This window comes from Lissotriton vulgaris, chromosome 10 (assembly GCF_964263255.1).
Source record: "Lissotriton vulgaris chromosome 10, aLisVul1.2, whole genome shotgun sequence".
Lineage (NCBI taxonomy): Eukaryota > Metazoa > Chordata > Amphibia > Caudata > Salamandridae > Lissotriton > Lissotriton vulgaris.
Window position 1 is genome coordinate 522,010,690 of NC_141698.1, and position 23,387 is coordinate 522,034,076.

At 49.4% G+C, this 23,387-nt stretch overlaps 1 protein-coding gene across 2 annotated transcripts in view; it reads right to left on the minus strand.

Annotated features, from left to right (window-relative positions):
* USP7 (ubiquitin specific peptidase 7) overlaps positions 1 to 23,387 on the minus strand; it is a 1,528,604-nt gene that overhangs the window by 183,873 nt on the left and 1,321,344 nt on the right. Inside the window, exons 24-25 of one of the 2 annotated variants that reach the window (XM_086941365.1) lie at positions 21,132 to 21,240; positions 20,975 to 21,052 (exon numbers count right to left, since the gene is read on the minus strand). In XM_086941365.1, the coding sequence (XP_086797491.1) occupies positions 20,975 to 21,052; positions 21,132 to 21,240 (187 nt within the window). The remainder of the gene's footprint in view (positions 1 to 20,974; positions 21,053 to 21,131; positions 21,241 to 23,387) is intronic. The other variant, XM_086941366.1, reaches the window with a different exon arrangement.

Below are 23,387 nucleotides of genomic sequence, written 5' to 3' on the forward strand. Positions count from 1 at the left end.
GTGACAGGATCAAGCGGGGGATGGTGAATCAGTTCATACGAAGACACTCCCCAGATATGGTGTTGTTGCAAGAAACACACCTGATTGGCAATAGATGTATGGCACTGCATAAGGGAGGGTATAAGTTGGTGGCACACGCGGGGGGTTACCACAGGTTCAAGGAGTGTCGGAATACTGGTCAAAAACTCCTTCCCCTTTGAGATTCGATCGACATGGGTGGACCAGAGGGGCAGATATGTGGGTGAATCGGGACAGTTGGAGGGTAGGACAGTTACATTCTTGTCGACATATGTACCGCCTGGCCTGCAATCTGATACCTTCCGAGACCTGGGCGCGGTCTTTCTCACGCTCCCCCTGGTCCCCTTCGTAGTAGGAGGGGACTTCAATGCAGTGTTAGAAGGAGAGCTTGATAGACACCCAGGGAGGGTTCTCCGCCAGTCCCAGCGGTGGCTCCCTGAATTTCTAGAAACATTGGGCCTGGTAGATAGCTGGAGGACGCGACACCCCACACAGAAACAATTCATTTACGTCTCTGCCGCGCATAGTAGCATGTCAAGGTTAGATGATATTCTTATACCAGCCTCGGAAGCGGTGAACATCAGGGAAACCGGGTGCATGAGCAGAGGTATATCTGATTATTCCCCCATGCGGTTGCGGCCAGAATACGGTGGTCCGTCGGCGGGTAAAGTTGCCCCCATTAACGCATGGTATCTCAAGGACCCGTGTGTGAAAAAGGAGACTGTACGCCTCACAGATCAATAGCTTAGTGAAAACGTTGGTAGTGTAAGTTCTAAAGGGATAATTTGGGAGGCCTACAAAACTTATTAGAGGTGAGGTTCTGTCCCTGATTGCGAGAAATAAAATGAAACATCAGGCAGAGATTGTAAGACTAGAGACAGAGGTGATGTCCTTAGAGAAAGAAATATCAGAGTTGCCGACAGAGAACGGTCTCCACCGCTTGAAAATCCGTCAGGATGAGTATAAGAGTATGGCACGGGAGAAGGCAGTTGCCCAATACAACGATATAAAGAGCAGGATCTATGAACATGGTGATAAGGCGGGGAAATTGATAGCTTGGCTCGAGAGGGGGGAGAGAGCCTCCAGATTGGTACCTGAGTTGTCTCTTAGTGAAGCGTGCAGTGTTACTGACCTGCAGGAGGTGGCGGAGGAGTTTGCCACATATTACAAAGAGGTGTACACCTCGGCGGCCTCTTATACCGAGGACGAAAATAGTGCTATGATTAAGGATATTGCTATGCCGACTTTGTCTGATGAAGACAGACAGTATTTGGATTCCCCTTTTACTGACGACAAAGTTGCACAGACCATAAGAGGCACGAAGCCCGGAAAAGCCACTGGCCCTAACGAGATACCGATTGAGCTGTACAAACTACATGCCCAGAGACTCGCGCCCTACATGCGCATGATGTTTCTGGAGAGCAGGGAAAAGGGTGAACTACCCTATGACCAACGGTTTGCTAACAGTCGTCATTCTTAAGCCTGGGAAACCCAAGACACTCTGCTCCTCATACAGGCCCATCTCCCTCCTTAATGCGGAGCCGAAAGTCCTCGCTAAATTGCTGGCTGTAAGGTTGGTTAAGGTGGTCTCCACCTTGATTCACCCGGATCAGTCGGGATTTATGCCACGCCGTAACAGGTCTCAACCTGCGTCGACTGCATGGGATCCTCGGTCGTTCGCCGACCTTGCAGGAGCCCGCGGCTCTGGTGTCACTTTATGCCACCATGGCGTTTGACCGAGTCGAGTGGTCTTATTTGTTCGCAGTGCTGGCAAAGATGGGTTTCCGGGAGGAATTCGTAGGGTGGGTGAGACTCCTTTATACCAAGCCCTTGGCAAGAGTGATGGTCAACAACCGTAAATCAGCTGACTTTTTATTGCAGAGAGGCACGAGACAGGGGTGTCCCTTGTCCCCGTTACTCTTTGCACTGGCACTGGAGCCTTTGGCCGCTTGGGTCCGCTGGGACTTAACAATACGAGGTTTGAGGGTGACGCAGGAGTGGGAAGACAAGATCTCACTTTACGCAGATGATATTATGCTCTACCTCACTAGGCCCAGAGCATCCCTGAAGTGTTTTTTGGACGTTCTGGCAATCTTTGGTAGATACGCCGGATTTATGATCAACTGGTCAAAATCTGTGTTCTTTGTCTTGTCCGGGGAGCCACCAGTAATCCCGCTGTCGTGTCCTCTTCAGATAGAAAAGTTGGGATTTACTTATTTAGGCATATACATAACCTTTGATGATTTGAACGTAATTTGGGTTCCCCTCTGAGCCGACTGAAAAACGATGTGGTGCGCTGGAGGGCTCTTCCACTCATTGCTCGGAAGAGCGCGTTGTTCAAAATGATGTCCCTTCCTAGATTTCTGTATGCACTGCAAAACGCGATGGACTCGGTCCCCGTATCTTACTCTAAAGAAGTAAAAGGATTGAAGAGGGAGCTTCTATGGGAACGTAGACCAAGGATCGCCTTTCTGAAGTTGACCCTTCCCTGGTACGACGGAGGCATCGGACTCCCTGATCTGAGGAAATACTATTGGGCTTCTCAACTGGCAGCAATCAATCAAATTGTATACAGACTCCCAGGGGACCCGGGATATGCTATGGATAGGGAACAGGCACCAGGGGGAGATATCGGTAGAGCGTTATACGCTAGGTTGGGAAGATTTCATTTGATGGGTCCAACCGCCCATGCGGTAATAATCTGGCACATTGCGAATACGTCTTTGGGTTGGGAGGGTAAACTGACACTAGCAACGCCATTGATCAATTCAGAACAATTGGGGAGCTTGTGGAAATCAAAAGGATTTGATAAATGGGAATTGATTGGTATCTCCCAGGTGAAAGATGTCTGGAACGGGACAGAGATGCACACGTTTGAGTCACTGAAAGCAAAATATGAACTGAATGATAGTGAGCACTTCTGCTACCGCCAGGTCAGACATGCTTTGATGGCTCGCGTCCCGAGGGGTGAGGTGCTCCCAGAGGCATTGCCTCTCGAAGACCAAGTGCTAGATGGCTACCTCCCTGAAAAGACTATCTCCCTAATATATAGGAAGCTTGTTAATCATATGGAGGATCCTTTAAAGAGGTTGCGTGAAAAGTGGAGTGAGGATGGTCTGATATTGGATCGCGAAGATTGGGTCGAAGCAGTCTCCTCCCCAAAGGTAGTTGCCATCCAGATGAGACTCAGGCTGGTTCAATTAAAAATCCTACATCGGATCTACATAACCGGGCCTCGTGTGGTTAAGATGGGACGGGGAGTGAGTGGTGATTGTAAGAGGTTGTGGTGAGCTGGGAACCTTACTCCATGTACTGTGGCATTGTGAATATGTTAGTGTGTATTGTCGTAAGATCCATGAGGTAATGAAAGAGGTGACAGGGATAGAGGTTCCGATGAAGGCCCGTCAGTGCTTGTTGAATGTGTGGGAGCTGACTGATCTGAATGCCTCGCAGAAGCAATGGGTGACCCTGGCATGTATGGTGGCAAAGCAGAACATTGCACAACTGTGGGGAGCCGCCCGCGCCCCGGACCTCTCCAAATGGTCGAAGACCTAGATTGGTGCATGATGCGTGAAAAGAATGTATATGTAGCTAGGGGTTGTCCGGGCAAATGGGAGAAGGTCTGGGGACTCTGGAATACATACAGGGGTGACCTTTGTGAACCGCCTGCTCCTGTATCTGCATTGGAAATGTCTGACTCCCTTTATCCTAAATGTGATTATTACTGTAATGTATCCTGTGATGCGCCGAAAACCCCCATGCTATGTGACTCTCCCGGAGTGCACAGATTGTTGAATCATGTTTTCTTTGTTTAATAAAAACATTAAAATAAAAAAAGGATGTTTGATGGAAAGTCACTGTAGGGCCCAGCTATGCAGAGGTACAAATAGAGCGCATATCAGGAAGGTCAGAAGCAAATGAAGGTCCCACTAAGGCCTGATCAATGGCGAAGGTAGGAACATATGTACAAGCCCTTTAAGAAATCTGTTTGCAATAGGGCAGTGGTTCCCAAACTTTTGACTCCTAAGGACCCCCCACTGAATCACTACTGGAAGCCGGGGACGCCCAAGCAATTTGTACAATTTAAATTTCTTTTTAAAAACGCATTTTGAAGCAGAGGCAATTTCAAGAGGGAGACAGCCTTAATTGGGTCTATTGGCATGGACATGTATGCATACAGCAGTGTTTTATTTATTGGTACAAGTCTCTTGCTCTCAGCCTTTGAAGCATCTCTACATTCTCATTCTAGAGCCTTGGAGTGGTGACCCTTCCTTACAGCAACAGGTTGAATGATTGCGAATTATTAGCATTTTTACCTATTCACAGTTAAAGAAGGCCTAAAATATTATACAATTATGAAGCATTTTATAATAAAGACATTCCCCAAGGAGCAACGAATATTGTGAAAATTCTAACAAGATAGTGCACAAAGCCATGAGTCCAGTGTACAGAGCAAATTCAAGGTCTATATTAGGAGTTCATCATGGAAGTGCAAGAGATGGGAGGAAGGTATCTGCACAGGAGGCATATTGTTTCAGCGAGATCATGGAACAATGCTATGCCAATTACCATAAACCCCTGTTAGACAATCTTTAGTCACAGACAGCAGAACAACATTTTACCACCAAGGGGTGAGCAGTGCAGTTAAGGTATATATGTGAGAGAGGCCTTGCGTGGCACCTGACATGAACCTCCCCTGCTAAGATGACCATTGCCCCGTCCCTTGCCAACAAAAAACTGCAAAGGCTACACAGAATAAGAGCTTGATATGTCTGAATATGAAAGCTTGACAGCACACAATTCACACAAGGGCTTGTGGAATGTGAGCAATGGAACAGCAGCACGCAAATTATACTGCTGATCCTGGCTGCATCTATTTTTACCTGCCCGCCAAGTAACGGTAACTTTTACACATGTGCCTTTCAACGCTTTATTGCTTTTATTGTATTGCCTGTATTTTCATTGTTGTATCTGTGACTGCTGTTGTCTGTCTTCCCCTGCTGCCTGTACGTGGTCCGTGCCCCTTTTTCTTCCCTCTGTCCCCCTCGCTGTCCCTGTGCTCTGTCTGCCCGGTCTTTCCTTCTGTAGCCCCTCGCTGCCCTGTGTCTCTGCCCGGTTTTACCTTCTGTTCCCCTCTCTGCCCCTGTACCTCTCTGTCCGTTCTGCCTTCTGTTCTTAGCTGCCCTATATTTCTGTATTCTGTATTTTGCCTGCGTGCCACTCGTTTTTCCCTCATTTTTGTGCCCCTTTTGCCTTCTGTTCCACTCGTTTCCCCTAGTTTTTTGTGCCTTTCTGCCCTCTGTTCCCCTTGTTTTTTGTGACTTTCTGCCCTCTGTTCCACTCGTTTTTTGTGCCTTTGTCCTGTTCCACTTGTTTTTCCCTAGTTTTTTGTGCCTTTCTGCCCTCTGTTCGACTTGCTTTTCTCTCGTTTTTTGTGTCCTTCTGCCCTCTGTTCCACTCGTTTTTTGTGCCCTTCTGCCCTCTGTTCCACTCGTTTTTGGTGTCCTTCTGCGCCACTCGTTTTTTCCTTGTTTTTGTGCCCCTTTTGCCTTCTGTTCCACACGTTTCACCAGCCACTATGCCCCCTGTGGCCCAACCCCCTGACTGCCCACTCGCTGCCCCCGCCTCCCGATTGTATTGTTGTGGTTTTGCCCTGCACCAACATTCACAGCTCTTGTGTGCTGTGAGGACACATGGGCGTTTCATTTTTCACTACGACGACAGGCACTCTAGTTCTGCGGACCCCCTGGGAATTTCTCACGGACCCCTGGGGGTCCGGGGACCACAGTATGGGAAACGCTGCAATAGGGGATTTAAATGAAGAGGATTGATCGCACAGATGCAAGAAGGCAGACAAAGCCAAAAGGTACCCCTTAAGAGTGCCCAGAGCAGATCCCTGCTTAGTAATTGTCTCAGACTGAAGCAGAACGAGGATCAATAGACACTTCTGATCAATATCTTACAATTTTCTGCCAACCACAGGTGTACACAGTCTTGGAAGAGGGACGATGGGCTGCCAAAATAACATCACAGACTTCAAGAGAAAGATCGAAAGCTGTCAACTGCCGCAGTTCATTCTTCAAGCAAGACGGGGCAGAGCTGACAGGTTTGGGTAGAGGACCCTCCCTTGCTGCTGCAACAGAAGATCTAACTGAAGGGGCAGCTTGATCGGAGGATGATGCTCAGTTGGAGAAGCTCGGGATACCAGGCTCTCTGTGCCCAGTCTGAACCCACAAGAGTAACTTGGGGCTGGTCTTCTGCGGGTGTGACATTAGCGAGGTCACATAAGCCCCACCCGGCACGCTGATGTCAGTTTGCTTCGGAGAACTTATCCGCGCCACAACGCGGAGCCATAACAACAAAACTGAGAGCATAGGAACAGTGTGCGAAAAAAACAAATAGACAAAATAGAGAGAAACAAAGGTGAGAAACTCCGCTAGGAGGCACCAAGTCACCCTAAGGTGACCACAGCAGGCTAGAGCAGAGCACCACTCTGTTGTAATTTTGCAGCGATTGGGTTAGCATCAGCAGAAGCCATCCTGTATTTAGAAGTTATCTGGTCCGTTTTGTGGAATCCATTTTGTATTTCTGGCAGCCATCTTGTTTGCCATGTGCTACCACTTGCGTGCCATGTGCTCGGTCCTATCTTGCTGTTGTCTGCTCTTGAAATCTGCCTAGAGACAGGTTATATTTAGCCTCTTCTGCTTCGCACATGCTCAGTTGAGCTTGCAGCTGTCCCTAGTCTGTAAATGTCAGGATGTGTTGACCAGAATTAGCAACTGTTAGCACCTCCTATTTGTTGACTGTGCATTTTCTGTATGACCTTATATGTACCTGAAACCTTCTATTATACTTGTACCGCCTTCTTTTGGGGCCCTGTGTGGGTATAAAAGGACCAAGCCCCTTCCATTAAGTGTGCTACTTCATACATTGCCGAAGGGTGTTGTGTGAATGTAGTTCCCCCTCATTAGGTTTAATAAATTTTGTATTTTCTATTCCAGTTTCTGTGCTAACTTCTTCCTATGGGTCTGAGGACTTGTGCAGAGAAGGGCAAACCTCTTGCACTGGTAGGCCTTGGAGTGGTCGAAACGGAGGATAGGAATCTCGCTTCGGACGATCACTGCCCGAGGAGACCCGCGTCTTGGCAACCACGGCGTTTTTCCTCTCTTTCTGATCTGACCCTCCAGGTGGGGCCGGTCATCGACTGAGATCTCTTCTGTTGATTCGCCGTGCAGTGACCATTTGATTGATTTTGAGAACTTGGCAGTTAGAATCTGGACACCAAGTGATTGGTAAGAGCCGTTATGTGGCACTTGCTGTTGGTTTTTGATGCCTGGGATTGGTAAGGTAGTTTAGTAACGCTTACTGTGGCTTTGGAATTTGTGTTGGCCAAGTTTGGATTTGTATGGGATTAATATATGAATTGCAATTTAAATAGGCAGGTAATGATGAGAATTTTCTCTATTTGAATTGATTTGAACGGCACAACATACTAAGAAGTACCTTAAGTGCTACTTTGGTTATAATACTTCATATTCTGCACTATTTCTGGCATGCCTGTTTCTAGCGCACATCGTAGGATGTGTTGCTTTTGTAGTGGTACCAGTTTGAGACTCAATGAAGCACAACTGGTTCCCCCGGAGGGGACGCCTAATAGGGATGTGTATATTAAATATGGTATTTCTTCTATAATGTATAGCACGTTATGGAATAAATATACTCGTAAGGATCCTGAGTTGCGTTGGCCTATGCATGGGTCATTTGATTTACGAAAGATTCAGTATGTGGAGCAACGAAATGCTGGACAAGACGTTTGACTGTGTACGAATGTGGGATAAAGAACAGCGTAAGAGCATTCATGCGAAAGCATTGGAAATGAAAAATAAATAAATGAAAGAACCTAAAGAGAGAAGATAGGGAGCGTCATTTACAGGTAAATGGCCAATATTTTGTTAGTTGACCTCTTTATCCTATTCTTAATAAACACCAGGTTAATGATTCTCTCTTGTTAGATCGTTCTCCACCTCCGTACACTTTTCCTTTTGCTCCTCATGATTCAGATTAGGACTCTCCTACAGACCAGGACAAAACACGAGAAACTCGTTCTATGTTGCCAGCTGAGCGTGCGTCTCAGCTTAGATCTGCTGCTCGTAAAGCCGCCTATAATATTGCTCCTGCTTCTGCTTCTGAACTTTTAGATGACACGAAGGATTGGCAGGAAAGGGAGCAAGTATATTTTAGAGGTGTTTGCCACGGAAGTTGTTGACATGCTTAGGAACTGTTTAGGAAATATTCTGAAGAATTGGAGGCTGTTGACATAGCAAATGATTGTAAGCAAATGCGTGATGGTCTTTTTGTCTTTTCTCAGATGGCTGACTTAATCAGGTGTTTGGTTAAATTACATGTTGAGACAGTCCGTTTGCGATAGGAGAAAAATGCAGCAGACGCAGCTGCACAAACACCTCAGACCGGCGTGGCCCAAGCTTCTATCTTCGGAACAGATAAGACTATGATAGTTCATGTGAAACCTATGCGGGAAGCCGCACCTTTGTATGTTTCTCCTAAAGGAGCGGGTATAAGTGATAAGGCTTTTACTGATGCAAAGGGTTATTTTATTTATAATTGGGTTTACACTCCTTGGAATAGAGCGGATGTTATGGCTCTTAAAACTGCATTGCCCGATTCGCGGAACAATCCAGCAGCTTTATATGAGGAAGTTGAGGGTGCCATTAGTTCTTGTACTATGACTCTGCCTGATATTCACCGGTTTTTCGGTTTGATATTACCCCCCGATATGTGGAGATCTAAGCGTAAAGTTGATGATCGAGCGACTTTTGATGCTTTATGGAAAGATTTAGAACAATTAGATGAAGAAAGATATCCCGCACAGAAACCATATCAGTTAATATTAGATCTTCCTGCAGCCATATTAGTTGAGTTAAAAACGATTATTCCCGCTAAAAAGATAGATTGGACTGTATTAGTGTCTTGTAAGCAAAAGGCAGATGAATCGGTTTCTGACTTCTTTATGCGTTTTGAGGAGGAATTCTGTAGGAGAGTAGGGTCTGCAATCCTATGATCACCCCAGATTTTTGCTTTTTGCTTCACTGGTTTACGACTTTCCCTGGCTGTGGGCCTGCTAATCAGACCCACAGCCTAGCTATTCTCTCTCTAAATTGACACGTGTACCTTAGGTGCATTTACCAATTGGTACTGGGCCACCTTATCAGTCCCTGTACCCAGGGCATAGGTGTACCCAGGGCCTACCAGGGGCTGCAGCTTGTATTATGCCACCCCTGGCTGGCCATCTAAATCTGACACAACTGGCTGCACGACACCTGGGGCAAGGTGGTGTAATCACCCTTTGCTTTAGATATAGTATTCCTATAACTAACCCTAAAATGGACACATGTATTCCTATCAGTCACTCCTATGGCAGGCCTTAACAATCCTGAAGGCAGAGTGCTTGGAATTATGCGAGATGGTGCTCTGGCATGACCTGAGCCGTCTGCAGCTTGCGGAACCAAGTCCTAATAGCTGTTCCATGATATCGCGTACCATATACTCTTAAGTGCATTATAATCCTCGCGGTTATTTGCTATCTTTGGTATTGCTGTATCAAAACATGTCGAGTAAGGTGTCATACGAATTGGAATACTAACGCCTCGCCAATTCTGGCGACGGGGTTAGCATTCCACCCTTCTAGAGGGACACGACATGTATGTAACTGTGAACCCCGGTTAAGGTTAACTCGAGCCTCAGCATCACAAAATGGATGCTGCCACCACAGACACAAGTCTGACCTCCTGCTGCTGGGAGTCCTTCCAGCGACGAGAGCTTGGACAAAGGGTTTCCTGTCGGGGGCGGTGCTAGCCCCATCCCAGACTGGGTTTTGTGTATCCCAGGTAGGCAGGGCTGAGAGGAAGGTGACTGCAAGTGGCACCCCGGTGCTCACTGTGCATATGCCGGCTTAAACCAGTTCCAGGGGCACACCAGCCCCTGAGCTGGGGAAAGTCCGGACAAGGGAGAGGGGTGTAACCACCCCCCTTCCTGGTCCCACCCATGGGCAGGACCTAGTCGCGTGCCAGCCCCTTTCTTTAGTATAAAGGTAGGAGCAGACCCCTTCCCAAATTAGATAATTCTGAATCTTGACGACTTTCCACGAAAGAACTCTTGAACCTTTCTGAAGACTCTCCCTTGTGGCTAAGGAGTAGCCACCCTGCACCCTGCACCAGCAGGCACCATCTAAGTGCATGCGGTTTGCTGCAAGTCCATCCTTCGGATCAAGACTGCCCAGCTCGACGAGACCCGGATTCCCTGGCACCTCTGACCTCTACCAACATCATCAGCCCAGCGGAGATTCGTGGGTGTGACGAGACCTGAAGGGACCAGCCATCTTCAAAACTGCAGGACGCTTATCCAGCACGACCGCCGAGGGATCCTCGAGTGAGTGCTTTGGGGTTTGAGAAGCCCTAACCCTGAGCAGCTCCAGCACCGAAGTCCAGCCCCCGAGCATCCACAAGATCTGCGTGGGGCCCTTCTGCTCTTTGCTGCTCACCGCGTTGTCCGGCTACTTGCCTGCTGGCTTGTGGCCCTCCTGACGACGAACCACGACACTTCCATCGCTGGTCGGGTTGCTCCAGACTGGCCCTTGCACCCCTCCAACAGAGGAGCACCCCGGACCCTCCTGGTCCACTCCAGACGCCATTTTGAGTCCACCGCGTGGGCCTGCCTTTGCCAAGGTTTGTTGCCCCAATCCTGGGTCCAGCATCGCCGACAGCAGATACCTTCGTGGGACAGCTCGCACCTCCATCCTGGTCGCCGACAACGCCTCCTGGTCCGAGAGACTGCAGAGCCCAGCGTCGCCCACTCACCTGGTCGAGGTGACTTCATCCGGTGCCATCCTGGTGCCCACCTAATCACTGACTAGTGGTTAAGAACTGAGTCCCCTCTGCTTTCAGGTCGTCTCCATCTTCGATCCAGGCTTGGATCACTCCGGACATCATCACTGGTCGCCTGCCAGCAACTTCTTCTTTCAGGCTCCATAGACTGTAACGAGGATTCCCGACGTCTTTTGAACCCTATGCAGCCGCAGCCCCTGGGCTAGGTAACCTGAGCATTTCGGTGCTCCAACATAGGTTCACTATCTAAGTGTCCAGATCCTTTTTCGTTTTCAGCCTAACTAGTCGGATTCGTCCGATAACTAACTTTACGAAATCTAGCATCCATAGACTTTGTCCCGCATCCCGCGTGAGAGTGCACACTCTGCACCCGATCTCCCTAGGCCTCCTGCTCCTAACCTTAGGGTACCGTAGTGTAGTCCTAGCGATCCCAAAGCCTCTGGATCTTGTTACTTACCTGCTAGTATTTCGCATTCCACTTTTGTAGTATATGGTTTTTCGTACCCCTCGGGCATTTGTGTAAATTGTGCAACTTAAAGTATTTTCTTAAGAGTTTTGATGTGTGCTTAGCTCCCTGACTCAAAGAGTTCAGGGTAGACTTGTTATAAATAAATATCCTTTTATTTTCATAACAACTTGTGTGGTGTCCTTTCACTTGGTGTTCAAGGGGTATATGTGATGGTATAACAGCTGGCTTAGCACACCCTCTAGAGTTTAGCCTAAAGACTGCTCTTGTCCATGCTACTAGGATAGCTGGTCTATAAGGTTGACTTACAACCAATCATCAATAAGGGTCGTTTGGAATGATACATAGTGATCACTAGAATAGTGAGCACTGCATATCAGGCCAACTTCTCACAAATTCCACGATTTTAGTGGCCAGTCATTGACAGATGACACAGGCAGGCATCGGTTTGTCTATATGTCGCAAAACTGTTGCCAGAAATAGCTAGTCGCCTAAAGGCCAGTGAAAGCTCATGGACTACCTCTTTTCTAGTTTCTCTTTTTACTATGGCTAAGGAGTTAAAAACGAAGGTTATGATGGCTCAGGTTTATGGTCCACCTTCTAGAGACAATGGTCGAGGTGGACGTGGATCTTATGGTTCGTCCTTTTCTTCTTATACTCGTTCGAATTTGTCTGTTGACCAGTGGGCGTATTATAAGAAATTTGGACTTTGGGCTTCTGATTGTCCGGCACTACGTGCTCAGCAGTATCCACGTGGTCGGGGACAAATGAGAAATCGTTCAGGATAATCAGGGCCTAGAGGAAGCACGGATGATAGTGCTAGGTTTGATGCTAATACGCGTGGACAGGATGGGTTTAACGAACAAGTTACTTGCCTTCGGTAACAATATATCTGTAAGAAACAGTAGTTTGTATTAGATTCCTTACCTTAGAATATCCCCAGGCGTCAGACTGGATCCGGAAATTTGTGTAGCAGTACCCTTGCACGTCGGTAGGCGTTGTCTGCGGCTACGCGTCAGTGCCGTGATGACGTCGTCTGAGTACTTAGACGCCGCCTCCGCGTGCTGACGTCAGTTCTTAGACACAGTTTTTCCGTGCCAAAAACGCAGAGCCATGTCAAAAACCAACACTGGTGCCATTGAAACTAGGGCCCTGAAAGGGGATGACCTTAACCCTAGATATCGGTTCGCAGAACGGGGAGGATGGGTGGGGAGGTAAGGAATCTATTACTAACTACTGTTTCTTACAGATGGAATATGCTACTTACCAGTATGCATCTGTTCTTGGCATGTAGGGCTGCTGACATTCATATCTGTGCATAGATCGCCATCTAGTGTTGGGCCCGGATGATTGCACATTGTTGTCCTGGAGGAGTCTTCGAAGTATCACGAGATAGGTGGCTCCTCCCTTGGACTACAGTGCGCATGGGCATCCTCTCCATCCTCAGATTGTTTCTCGCTATTGTTGCATAGTTGGAGTGTGGTACAGTAAGAGATGTCCATGCAAGAAAGTAAGAGAAGAATGAATCCTACAGCTGCGACAGGCACCGGGGAGGAGGGTGGGCGATATGAATGTCAGCAGCCCTACATGACAAGAACAGATGCATACTGGTAAGTAGCATATTCCGTTTGAGGCATGTGGGCTGCTGAATTCATATCTGTGCATAGAATGTATAGCAGTCCCTCCCCTAGCGGTGGTTACTTGTGCCAGCTGCAGCAGTCTGAAAAAGAGTTTTGAGAACAGCCTGTCCTACAGCTGCTTGGAGTGTACATCTACGCAGTAGTGTTTGGTAAATGTATGTATGGTAGACCATGTGGCTGCTCTACATATTTCCTCTAGAGGAATGTTTCCTAGGAAAGCCATGGATGCTCCCATTTTGCGTGTGGAACTTGCTCTTGGGGGAACTGTTAAAGTGCGTTTAGCTTTAATGTAACATATTTGGATGCACTTAACTATCCATCTAGCTAAACCATTTTTTTAAATAGGGTTGCCTTTGTGCTGTGGTGAAAAGGCAACAAACAAATGTTTTGTCTTCCTGAAATCTTTCGTCCTGTCTATGTAATATAGGAGAGCTCTCTTAACATAGGGTGTGTAGGGCTCTTTCAGGTACTGACTGTGGGTTTGGGAAGAACACTGGCAGTTCTATTGTCTGATTGATGTGGAAGTGTGATACCAATTTGGGCATGAATTTAGGGTTTGTCCGAAGCACGACCCTATTTGCGTGAATTTGAATGAATGGCACTTGAATAGTTAGGGCTTGCAGCTCGCTAACTCTTCTTAGCGAAGTAATAGCTATGAGAAAAGCTACCTTCCATGTTAAAAATTGTATTTCACAGAAGTGTAAAGGCTCAAAAGGTGGTCCCATTAGTCTGGTTAAAACAACGTTTAGGTTCCAGACAGGTGAAGGTGGTTGTCTTGGGGGGGATCATTCGTTCGAGGCCCTCCATGAATGCCTTAATTGCAGGCACTCTGAACAGTGAAAGGTGCTGCCTGTTTTGAAGGTAAGAAGCTATGGCTGCTAAGTGTATCCGTTTGGACGTATAGGCTAAATTGCAGCGGTGTAAGTGCAAAAGATAGCATATGATATTTTGAATTGACGCGTCTAGTGGGTTTATGATGTTGTTGTTACAATAAATAACAAAACGTTTCCACTTTGACGCATAGCAAGCTCTTGTTGTAGGATTTCTTGCCTCCCTGATAATGTTCATGCAGTCAGGAGGTAAGTTGAGGTAGCCGAACTCTAGGACCTCAGGAGCCAGATTGCAAGGTTCAGCTGCTGCGGATCTGGGTGCTGAATGTCTCCATGGCTCTGCGTTAAGAGACTGGGTGTTAGTCGTAGTCTTTGATGAGGCACCACGGAAAGTTCTAGGAACGTGGTGTACCACGGTTGCCTGGCCCATGTTGGAGCAACTAGGATTAGCGTCATGGATTGCTGGTGCAATGTGCGTGCCACCAGCGGTATCAACGGTGCTGGTGGAAAAGCGTAGGCAAATTTGCCTGACCAGTTCATCCATTTCGCATTGCCCTGATACTGCGGGTGTGGAAACCTTGCGGCGAAGGACCGGCATTTTGCGTTTTCTTTTGTGGCAAACAGATCTATTTCTGGCTGTCCCCACTGTTGAAAGTATGGTTAAAGCACTGAGGGGTGAATCTCCCACTCGTGCACTTGATGGCTGTGTCTGCTGAGCGGATCCGCTATCTGATTGTCCTTGCCTGGGAGGTGTTCCGCCATGAGAAAAATGTTTCTTTGGATGGCCCACTTCCACACTCTTTGAGCCAGATGCGACAGCTGTGGAGAGTGTGTTCCTCCCTGTTTCTGTAGGTAGTACATCGCAGTCATGTTGTCCGTCCGGATCAACACGGTTTTGTTGCACAGATGTACCTTGAAAGCTTTGATTGCCATAAAAACTGCCATCAGCTCTAGCAGGTTGATATGCAGTTTCTTCTGCTGGGTGGTCCACAGGCCCTGTACTGTGTGGTAGAGGACATGGGCTCCCCAAACTATCAGGGATGCGTCCGTTGTTAGCACAATTTGTGGTACAGGCTCCTGGAACAGTCGTCCCTTGCAAAGGTTTTGGAGTTTCACCAATGCAGAGAGTTGTATGCACGACTGGTCACCAACACTAGATCGTTTAATTGTCCATGAGCCTGGTTCCACTGCCGTGCTAGGCACTCCTGCAGCGGACGCATGTGAAGTCTTGCGTGGGGGACTATGAAGATGCACAAGGCCATCATGCCTATCAGTTGCATAAACACGCGGGCTGGGAGTGAGTGTTGTGGCCTGAACTTCTGGATGAGCGTTTGAATACTGTTTATTCTGGCAGAATTTGGTTGTGCTTTTGCTGCCAGAGTCTATTGTTGCTCCCAGATACTGCTGCACGTGGGCAGGCTGGAGATGTGATTTGTTGAAGATCTGCGAGAAACCTAGACTGTGCAGGAGGTGAATAGTGCGCGACAGGTGGCTGGCACATTGCTGGGCCGACTGTGCTTGTATTAGCCAGTCGTCCAGATATGGATAGACATGTATCTGCTGTCTTCGGAGGTGTGCAGCTACTGTCGCTAGGCATTTGGTGAATACCCTTGGGGCTGTTATCACGAAAGGGAGGGCCTTGAATTGGTAGTGCTGGTTTAGAATTGTAAACCTGAGATATTTTCTGTGTGCCGGGTGTATAGGTATATGGAAATATGCGTCTTTGAGGTCCAGTGTTGCGAGTAAGTCTCCTTGACGCAACAGTGGCAAGACCTGCTGCAGAGTGATCATGTGGAAATGCTCTGATAGGATGAATTGGTTTAGGGGCCTGAGGTCCAGAATTGGTCTGAGAGACCCGTCCTTTTTGGGGATTAGGAAGTACAGAGAGTACACTCCTGTACCCTGGTGTTCTAAGGGTAATAGTTCTATGGACCCCTTTTGTAGCATGCTGATGACTTCCTGCTGCAATAAGTGTAGGTGTTCTGCGGACATAGGACATTGTCTTGGGGGTATGTTGGGCGGTGTGATCTCCCCCGGCGTCGCGTCTCGCCCAGGGACCGGAGAGTGTGGGGCTGGACGCGACGCCCGCGACGGAGCCGCGTGTGCGGTGTCACCCAAACCCCCGGCCGCATCGCGCGAGCGTCGGGGGGAGTCAGAAGAGCGATGGTGCCTCTTCGACTTCTTGTGTTTCTTACCTGACGACGACTTCGACCCGGAGGAGTGGCGCCGACTCCTGGAGCTGTGGTGGCTCCGTCCCCGCGACCTGTCCCTCGACCTCCCGTGGGACCGGGACCTCTCGCGGCGCGGGGCCGACTGCTGGAGTTTGAGTCGCTTGCGGGACCGCTCCCGCCTGGCTTTCGAAGAGAGGGCCCAGTAGTCGGAGCAGGCCTTGTCGTAGTGGTCGACGCCTAGACAAGTTAGACACAGGTGGTGAGGATCCGTGACCGACATCGTGCTTGAATCCAGAAATCCCTATGGCACCGATCGGAGTCGTACGACTTCGAAAAGATGATCAAAAAAGTTAGTCAAAAAGTTACTAGAAGTACTGCTTTTTCCAGATCTGCACTTGCTGGCGCGGAAAAAAGAAGAACTGACTTCAGCACGCGGAGTCGGCGTCTAAGTACTCCGACAACGTGATCACGGCGCCCACGACAGACGCGGAGCCGCAGACGACGCCTACCGACGCGTAAGGGTACTGCTACGCAAAAATTTCCGGATCCAGTCTGACGTCTGGGGATATTCAAAGGTAAGGAATCTATCACTAACGTGTCTCTTTCAGATCCACATGGCGGTGGTGTTCGTGAACACTTGCACTACAATCCCCCGGTGAGGAATGCCTTCAGTGCTAGACGAATACCCCGCAGCTCCAAAAGGTTGATATGGAGCCGGGACTCCGCCGGAGACCAGAGGCCTCTGATCTCTGCCTGTCCCATGTGGCCTCCCCAGCCCTGGAGGGACGCGTCCGTCACAACTCAAGCTCCGGTTGGGGAAGCGAGAGGGATCTGCCGCTGACCCAATCGCAGTCCGTGAGCCACCACTGCAGCTGTCTTGCAGTGCCCTCCGAGATCATGACATGGTCTGATAGGTTGCCCTGATGCTGGGCCCACTGAAACTTCAGGTCCCACTGCAGAGCCCGCATCCGCCACCTGGCGTGATGCACCAGAAGGATGCAGGAGGCCATCAGCCCCAGAAAGCCGCAGCGTCAACCTGACCGAGACTCGCGATAAAGGCTGAAAGATCTGAATCAGAGCCTGTATATCCCGAACCCGCTGTTCGGGCAGGGAGAACCCGAAACTGGGCAGAGACGAGAACCGCTCAGATGAAAAGGAGCTTCTGAGAGGGGCACAGGTGTGACTTCGGCACATTGATGGAGAACCCCAGCTGGTGCAGGAGGTCTTCCGTCGTCTGGAGGTGGCTGACTACTGTCTGGGGCGAGCCCGCCTTCAACAACCAGTCGTCGAGGTAGGGCAAGACTGAAACCCCTAACCTGCGCAGATGAGCTGCAACCACTGCCATGACTTTCGCAAACACCCGTGGGGCGCTGGTAAGGCCGAAGGGGAGCGCGGTAAACTTAAAGTGCTTGTGGCCTACCGTGAACCTTAGGTAGAGCTGGCACAATGGGGATGTGGAAATAAGTGTCCTGCATGTCCAACGCTACCATCCAGTCTCCTGGGTCCAGGGCAGCTAAGACCTGAGCCAGTGTCAGCATCTTGAACTTCTCCTTCCGGAGTAAGCCGTTGACGTTCCGTGGGTCCAAGATAGGGCGTAAGCCCCCTTTGCCCTTCTTGGGTACCAGAAAGTAGTGTTAGTAGCAACCACACCCTACTTCTGGCCCAGGAACGCGCTTGATGGCCCCCTTGGCCAAGAGGGCCGTAACTTTCTCCTGCAGAAACTGCAGATGATCCCCAGATACGTGGTGGTATTGTGGTGGCATGGCTTGAGGGATCGTCTCGAAGGGGAGGGAGTAGCCCCTTCAGACGATTTGCAGCACCCACCTGTCCGATGTGACAGTGCGCCAGTGGGAGTGGTGATGGCGAACCCTGCTCCCCACTGGCGTCACATGGGCCTGAAAGCACGGACTAGAAGGGTTTTGAGGCGGATGCTGCGGGGGAAGGTCTGGACTGGCCTCGCCGTTGTCCCCGACCGCCTCCACTGCGGTTTCCACAGCCGCCACCGCGTTGGATGTTAGTCTGCGATGCGGGCTGGTAGCATGTGTGGGGGGGCACCCTTCCCTGGCCACGAAAGAAGAAGGCACCCGTTTGCTGGCGCGGGGCCAAGAGGCCCAAGGACTTGGCCGTAGCCCTAGAGTCCTTAAAGCGCTCAAGGCATGGTCTGCCTTGTCGCCAAACAGGCAACTGCCATCAAACGGCATGTCCATGAGAGTATTCTGGACATCCGTTGAAAAGTTGGCGGACCTCAACCAGGCGTGGCGACGAATCGCCACCGTCTTTGCCATTGCTCTGCCCAGTGAGTCGGCGCTTTGCCCAGTGAGTCGGTGGTATCCAGCCCACACCGGATGGAGAAACGTGCCGGATCTCGACCCTCCGCAAGGGCTTGGGCAAAGTTAGCCTTTACCTCCGCCGGGCATTGTGGCAGCACGTCCGCGACAGTGTCTCAAAGGAAGTGGGTATAACGGCCCAAGAGGCATGCGGTGTTGGAAGAACGCAGTCCCAAACTAAGGGAGGAGAATATTTTCTTTCCATAATTCTCATACCTCTTGGATTCCCGATCAGGCGGAGCCGACGGGAATGCGGTCTGGGAATTAGAGGCCTGGATGACCAGGCTCTTGGGGGTGGGGTGGGTGGACAGGAAACAAGGGTCGCCCGGGGCCGGGCAGTGGCGTCTGGCCACGGTCCTATATACAGGCTGGATTGTAGCGGGCCTGGACCAAGTGACCAAAAGAACGTCTGTCAAGGCCTCATTAAACAGCAGCAAAGGCTCCGTTGAGCTTGACTGCGATTTAAGGACCTCAGTGAGGAGATTAGTCCTCACGGCCACGATGGGGAGCTCAAGGCCCAAGGCCTTGGCTACCCGCATCACACTGAAGGTTGCCCCCACCTCCGTAGCCACGGTACGGGGGGGAGGGGTACACAACAAAACCAGTGTCTGGCGAAGTGTCCAGACCACTGGCATCCCCAAGTCCACCTGTCCAATACTCTTCACCCATCTCCTGATACTCAGGGTTGTCAAAGGACGGGGCAGGTTCGTTGAAGTAACACTCCCCAAGCGCCCCTCCGATGCCGGAACCGGGTCGAGGGAGGTATTGGGGACGGCGCCGGAGGTGACACCTGCGGAACCGGCGCAGGTGAGGTCGTCAGGTCGACCGGCGACGATCCGAATCCAGAAGCGGATCCAGTGGGGCCCTAAGCACCGGGCCCGAAGGCGCCGGCGGTGTCGGGCCGAAGCACCCGGCGGCATCGGTGCCGACGCAATTGACCCGCTAGGGCCCCCAGACGGGTCCGCTGCGCCCGAAGGCGCCGCGGAGCCCGTCGGAGGAGATTGGGACCTCATGGCCATGACGAAATGCTCAATCTCCTCTGGCGTCGCTTGCTGCCCAGGGACCGGAGGGTATGGGGCAGGTTGCGACGCCCGCGACTCCGACAGCCGCGTGGGCGGTGTCACCCGAAACCTCGGCCGCATCCCGCAAGCGTCGGGGGAGTCGGAAGAGCGGTGACGTCTCTTCGACTTCTTGTGCTTACCTGACCACGACTTCGACCCGGAGGAGTGATGTCGACTCCCGGAGCTATGATGGCTCCGCCCCCGGTCCCTCGACCTCAGTCCGGACCGGGACCTCTCACGGCGCAGGGCCGACTGTCTGAGCACGAGCTGCTTGCGGGACCGCTCCCGCCTAGCCTTCGAGGTCAAGGCCCGACAGTCGGAGCAGGTCTTGTCATCGTGATCGACGCCAAGGCAGTGGAGGCACAGACGGTGAGGGTCGGTGACCGACATCAGTCGGTTGCAGTACCCACAAGGCTACCTGGCATTACCATCGGCACCAATCTGAGTCAAAGACTCGAGAAATTATCAAAAAGATCTCCAAAAAGTTAGTCAAAATGTGACTAAGGTACCACTTTTTCCAGGTCTGCGCTGCTGGCGTGGAAAAAGGAAGAACTGACGTCAGCACGCAGAGGCGGCGTCTAAGTACTCCAACGACATCATCACGTCGCCCACGACGCAGACGACTAAAGCGGACCCGCAGACGACGCCTACCGACGTGCAAGATTACTGCTACGCAAAAATTTCCGGATCCAGTCTGACGCCTGGTGATATTCTAGGGTAAGGAATCTAATACTAACCTGTTTCTTTCAGATGTATCTGGCGCCGGAGGTACAGGTGGAGGTGGCACTGAAAGTGGTTGTGTATCAGGGAACCAAGGCGAAGCAATGCAGAGTCGGCGTAGAGGACGATGGTAAGGCACTGGTCAGCACCAAGAAGCACGAGTCCTGGCAACAAAAGGCCCAGTGGAATCGGAAGCACATCTGGAGTCAGTGGAGGAGGCTAATGGCTCTGAGTATGAATGTAATGAGCAAGTGGGAGAGCAACAATGCAACATACCTAGAGTGATTCTTCGATTTATTAAGCGTCTTCCTTTGATGCCTGGAACACTTGGTCCTATTTGGTTTGGAACAGCTTCATGCTCCTTAATGGCACTGGGGGGCATGCTGTGACTTGAGGAACATGCCAGAAAGCCATGGGCCGAACCCAGGCACCAAAGGAGCACACTGTGGGTAGCCATTCTGAATATCGGTCCTGTACTTCGCTGTCCCCACAGGATTTAAACCCAGATTTGGTTGCTTGCTGTAGATCTGGATCTGCGTCAAAGGAGTGGGGAAAAAGTAACTGAAGTCCTTACATGGGTAGGCGCTATATGGCTTAGATGACCTCATCAGATGCCACTTCTAGCATCAATCTGAAGCAAGCATAACCTACCGGAGTCATGTCAGCTTTGAAGTTTCCGAATCCAGTCTTACGCCTGGGGTTGTTCTATAGGTGAGGAATCTACAGGTATAAGTATCGATCAGGAATGACTGTTCAGTACACAGACAAGAAAAGGTAGCTTGCAAAATAATTACATTACAGTTCAAAGTTATTGGCACTGCCAATGGTAAGGCTACTTACTTCTTCTCTAAACTGGGAGTTAAGCCATATGCATTTAAAACTTCGTCTATTTTCAAAATCTGTAATTTTCATTTTGAGCTGGAAAAGAAATAAAATATTAATATAGATCTTGTTCCTTAGGTGGCCCAAAACAAATGTTACATGTTATTTCAATTACCTGCTGGTAATATAGTTTTTTGGGTTGCCGTGGTTTGAAGAACTGAAGGAGATCTCTTAATGTACCTTCGTAATTATGCCTCAGAGGATTACCTGGGCCATCCCTGTAACTTCAGAAAAAAAATACTATAAAACACAATCACGTTAAGTATAATAAATTACACTTTATACCTACAGAGCATTGGTCTCCCAAACAGTACATCTCTCCATAGACTCTACTAGTTGAATACAAACAATAAAAAAAGAAAAAAAAGTGTCAGCAAAAAAACTGCATTTGGAAGCATGTGTCCCATATCCTACTCTCAATGTAGAGAAACCATTTTTAACATATTGTAAACTGCCTATAGATTAACAGTGTGCCTCGGTGGAAAGGAATGATCAAATCATGGTGATAGCTCTGGTAACTCAAGACAGTACTACTCCTGGGAACTACTCACAAGGACTTGCGCTTGTTGCACGGTATTATTTACATACTACTCCACTGTGCTTTCTACCCATGCAGGAACTTTACTTGCGGTATGCTATGTGACAAATGAAACTAGTTGACCTGGTCAGCTCTTCAAAAACTTCTGAATTCAATTTTAAGAGAATATAATATCGGCTTAGTGACTTATTTTTTCCTTTGACATAACCTACAAGTAAACTTTACCAGGGCGCGCTTTCAACAGAAATCCCAAATAGTTTTTCAAGCTAAAAAATGCTAGACACAATACGATAGGAAGATATTGATTTTGCAGAAGCATATTTTCCTTCTACAGTACAAGTTACTTACCTTCGGTAACAATTTATTTGGTAGAGACTATTCTAGCCGCAGATTCTTAAACTTAGAATTATCCTCAGGCGTGAGACTGAATTCAGAAAAAGTTTTGCCACAGCCTCCAGGTGAGCCAGGAAACGGCAACAAGTGACTCCGCCCTGATGTTGGCCCCATACGTGACGTCAGCGAGGACACAAGTCCCACTCCGGCAAGCTGACATCAGTTTTCTTCGGAGAACTTTTCCGAGCCACAACGCGGAGCCATTTAAAAAAAAAACTGTGAGTGTATGGGAACAGTGTGCGAAAAAATCTGTGACACTTAAAGGGAAAAAGGCGAATGGTGAGGAATAGCACCATTAGGGGCAGTGGCACACACCGTGACACAAATCCATGGAAGGAAAAGAGCAGAACACCGCTCTGAGTAGCAACCCCGCAAGGCAAAGGCGAATAACATGGGAAAATGTCATGGCAGACGACAAAGTCTGCAACCACAATGTATAACAGCGAAGGAGCCACAAGCCCAGAACAGATGAGTTATGACAAGGTACCCCAAGGTAACACCATCAAGGAGTTTTGCATCCCCTATAAAGAGCTAAGAGGCTGAGGCATAGCCAAAAAACCCTTACCCAGAGGACTGCAGAGGAGTCAAACTCCAGGCAAGGAAAAAGAGAGAAGAGTACCAGTAGGCCCCACACTGGAAGAACCAGTGTGTAGGGATGCAGAACACCACAAACCTACCAACCAATTACTAGAAGGGAAAAATGGAACAAATAAACAGAACTAAGCACCCTGCCAGGGAGGAGGTGAAAGAGGGTCCTCGCAGAAGACAAGCTACCCGGAGGGAGGAGAGTACAGAAGACCAAGCTAAAGGTCCTCGCAGAACGGGGAGGCAGGGCGGGCTGTGAAGGAATCTGCAGCTAGAATAGTCTCTACCAGATACATCGTTACCGAAGGAAAGTAACTTGTACATCTGATAGAGACTACTAGCAGCAGATTCCTTAACGAAGAATAGATACCCTAGCCATACCCAGAGGGGAGGAGGGTCTGCAAGAGAACCCAATGAGCTTGGAAGAACACAGGGCCCCAACAGGGGATGTGTCATTGGGGCAGGAAGAACAATTGTTACTTACCTGTAAACAGGTGGTTCTCCAGTATTGGTGTCTTTCATAGATTCACATGCTTGAATATTCCCCGTCGTCAGAGTGGAAGTCCCACGGTAAATAAAATAGCATTAATATGCATATATAAATATATATGTAACATAAAACCTGAAATATGGATCAGAAAAGGGCATAACCTGCCTACACATATTTCTACATAGGAGTGCATGGGAAAGGAAAAAATCATTTGCCGTCTATCCCGGTCATTATGTTGGTCCAAACTGCAGCCAATCAGGCGACAGCAACCCTCTAGAACCTTCTCCTCAGAGCTCAGCACCTCATATTTTCGTAGCACAAGAGTGACTCAAGAGTCTATGAGGAGAAGAGCGCCTCTGAGGGGA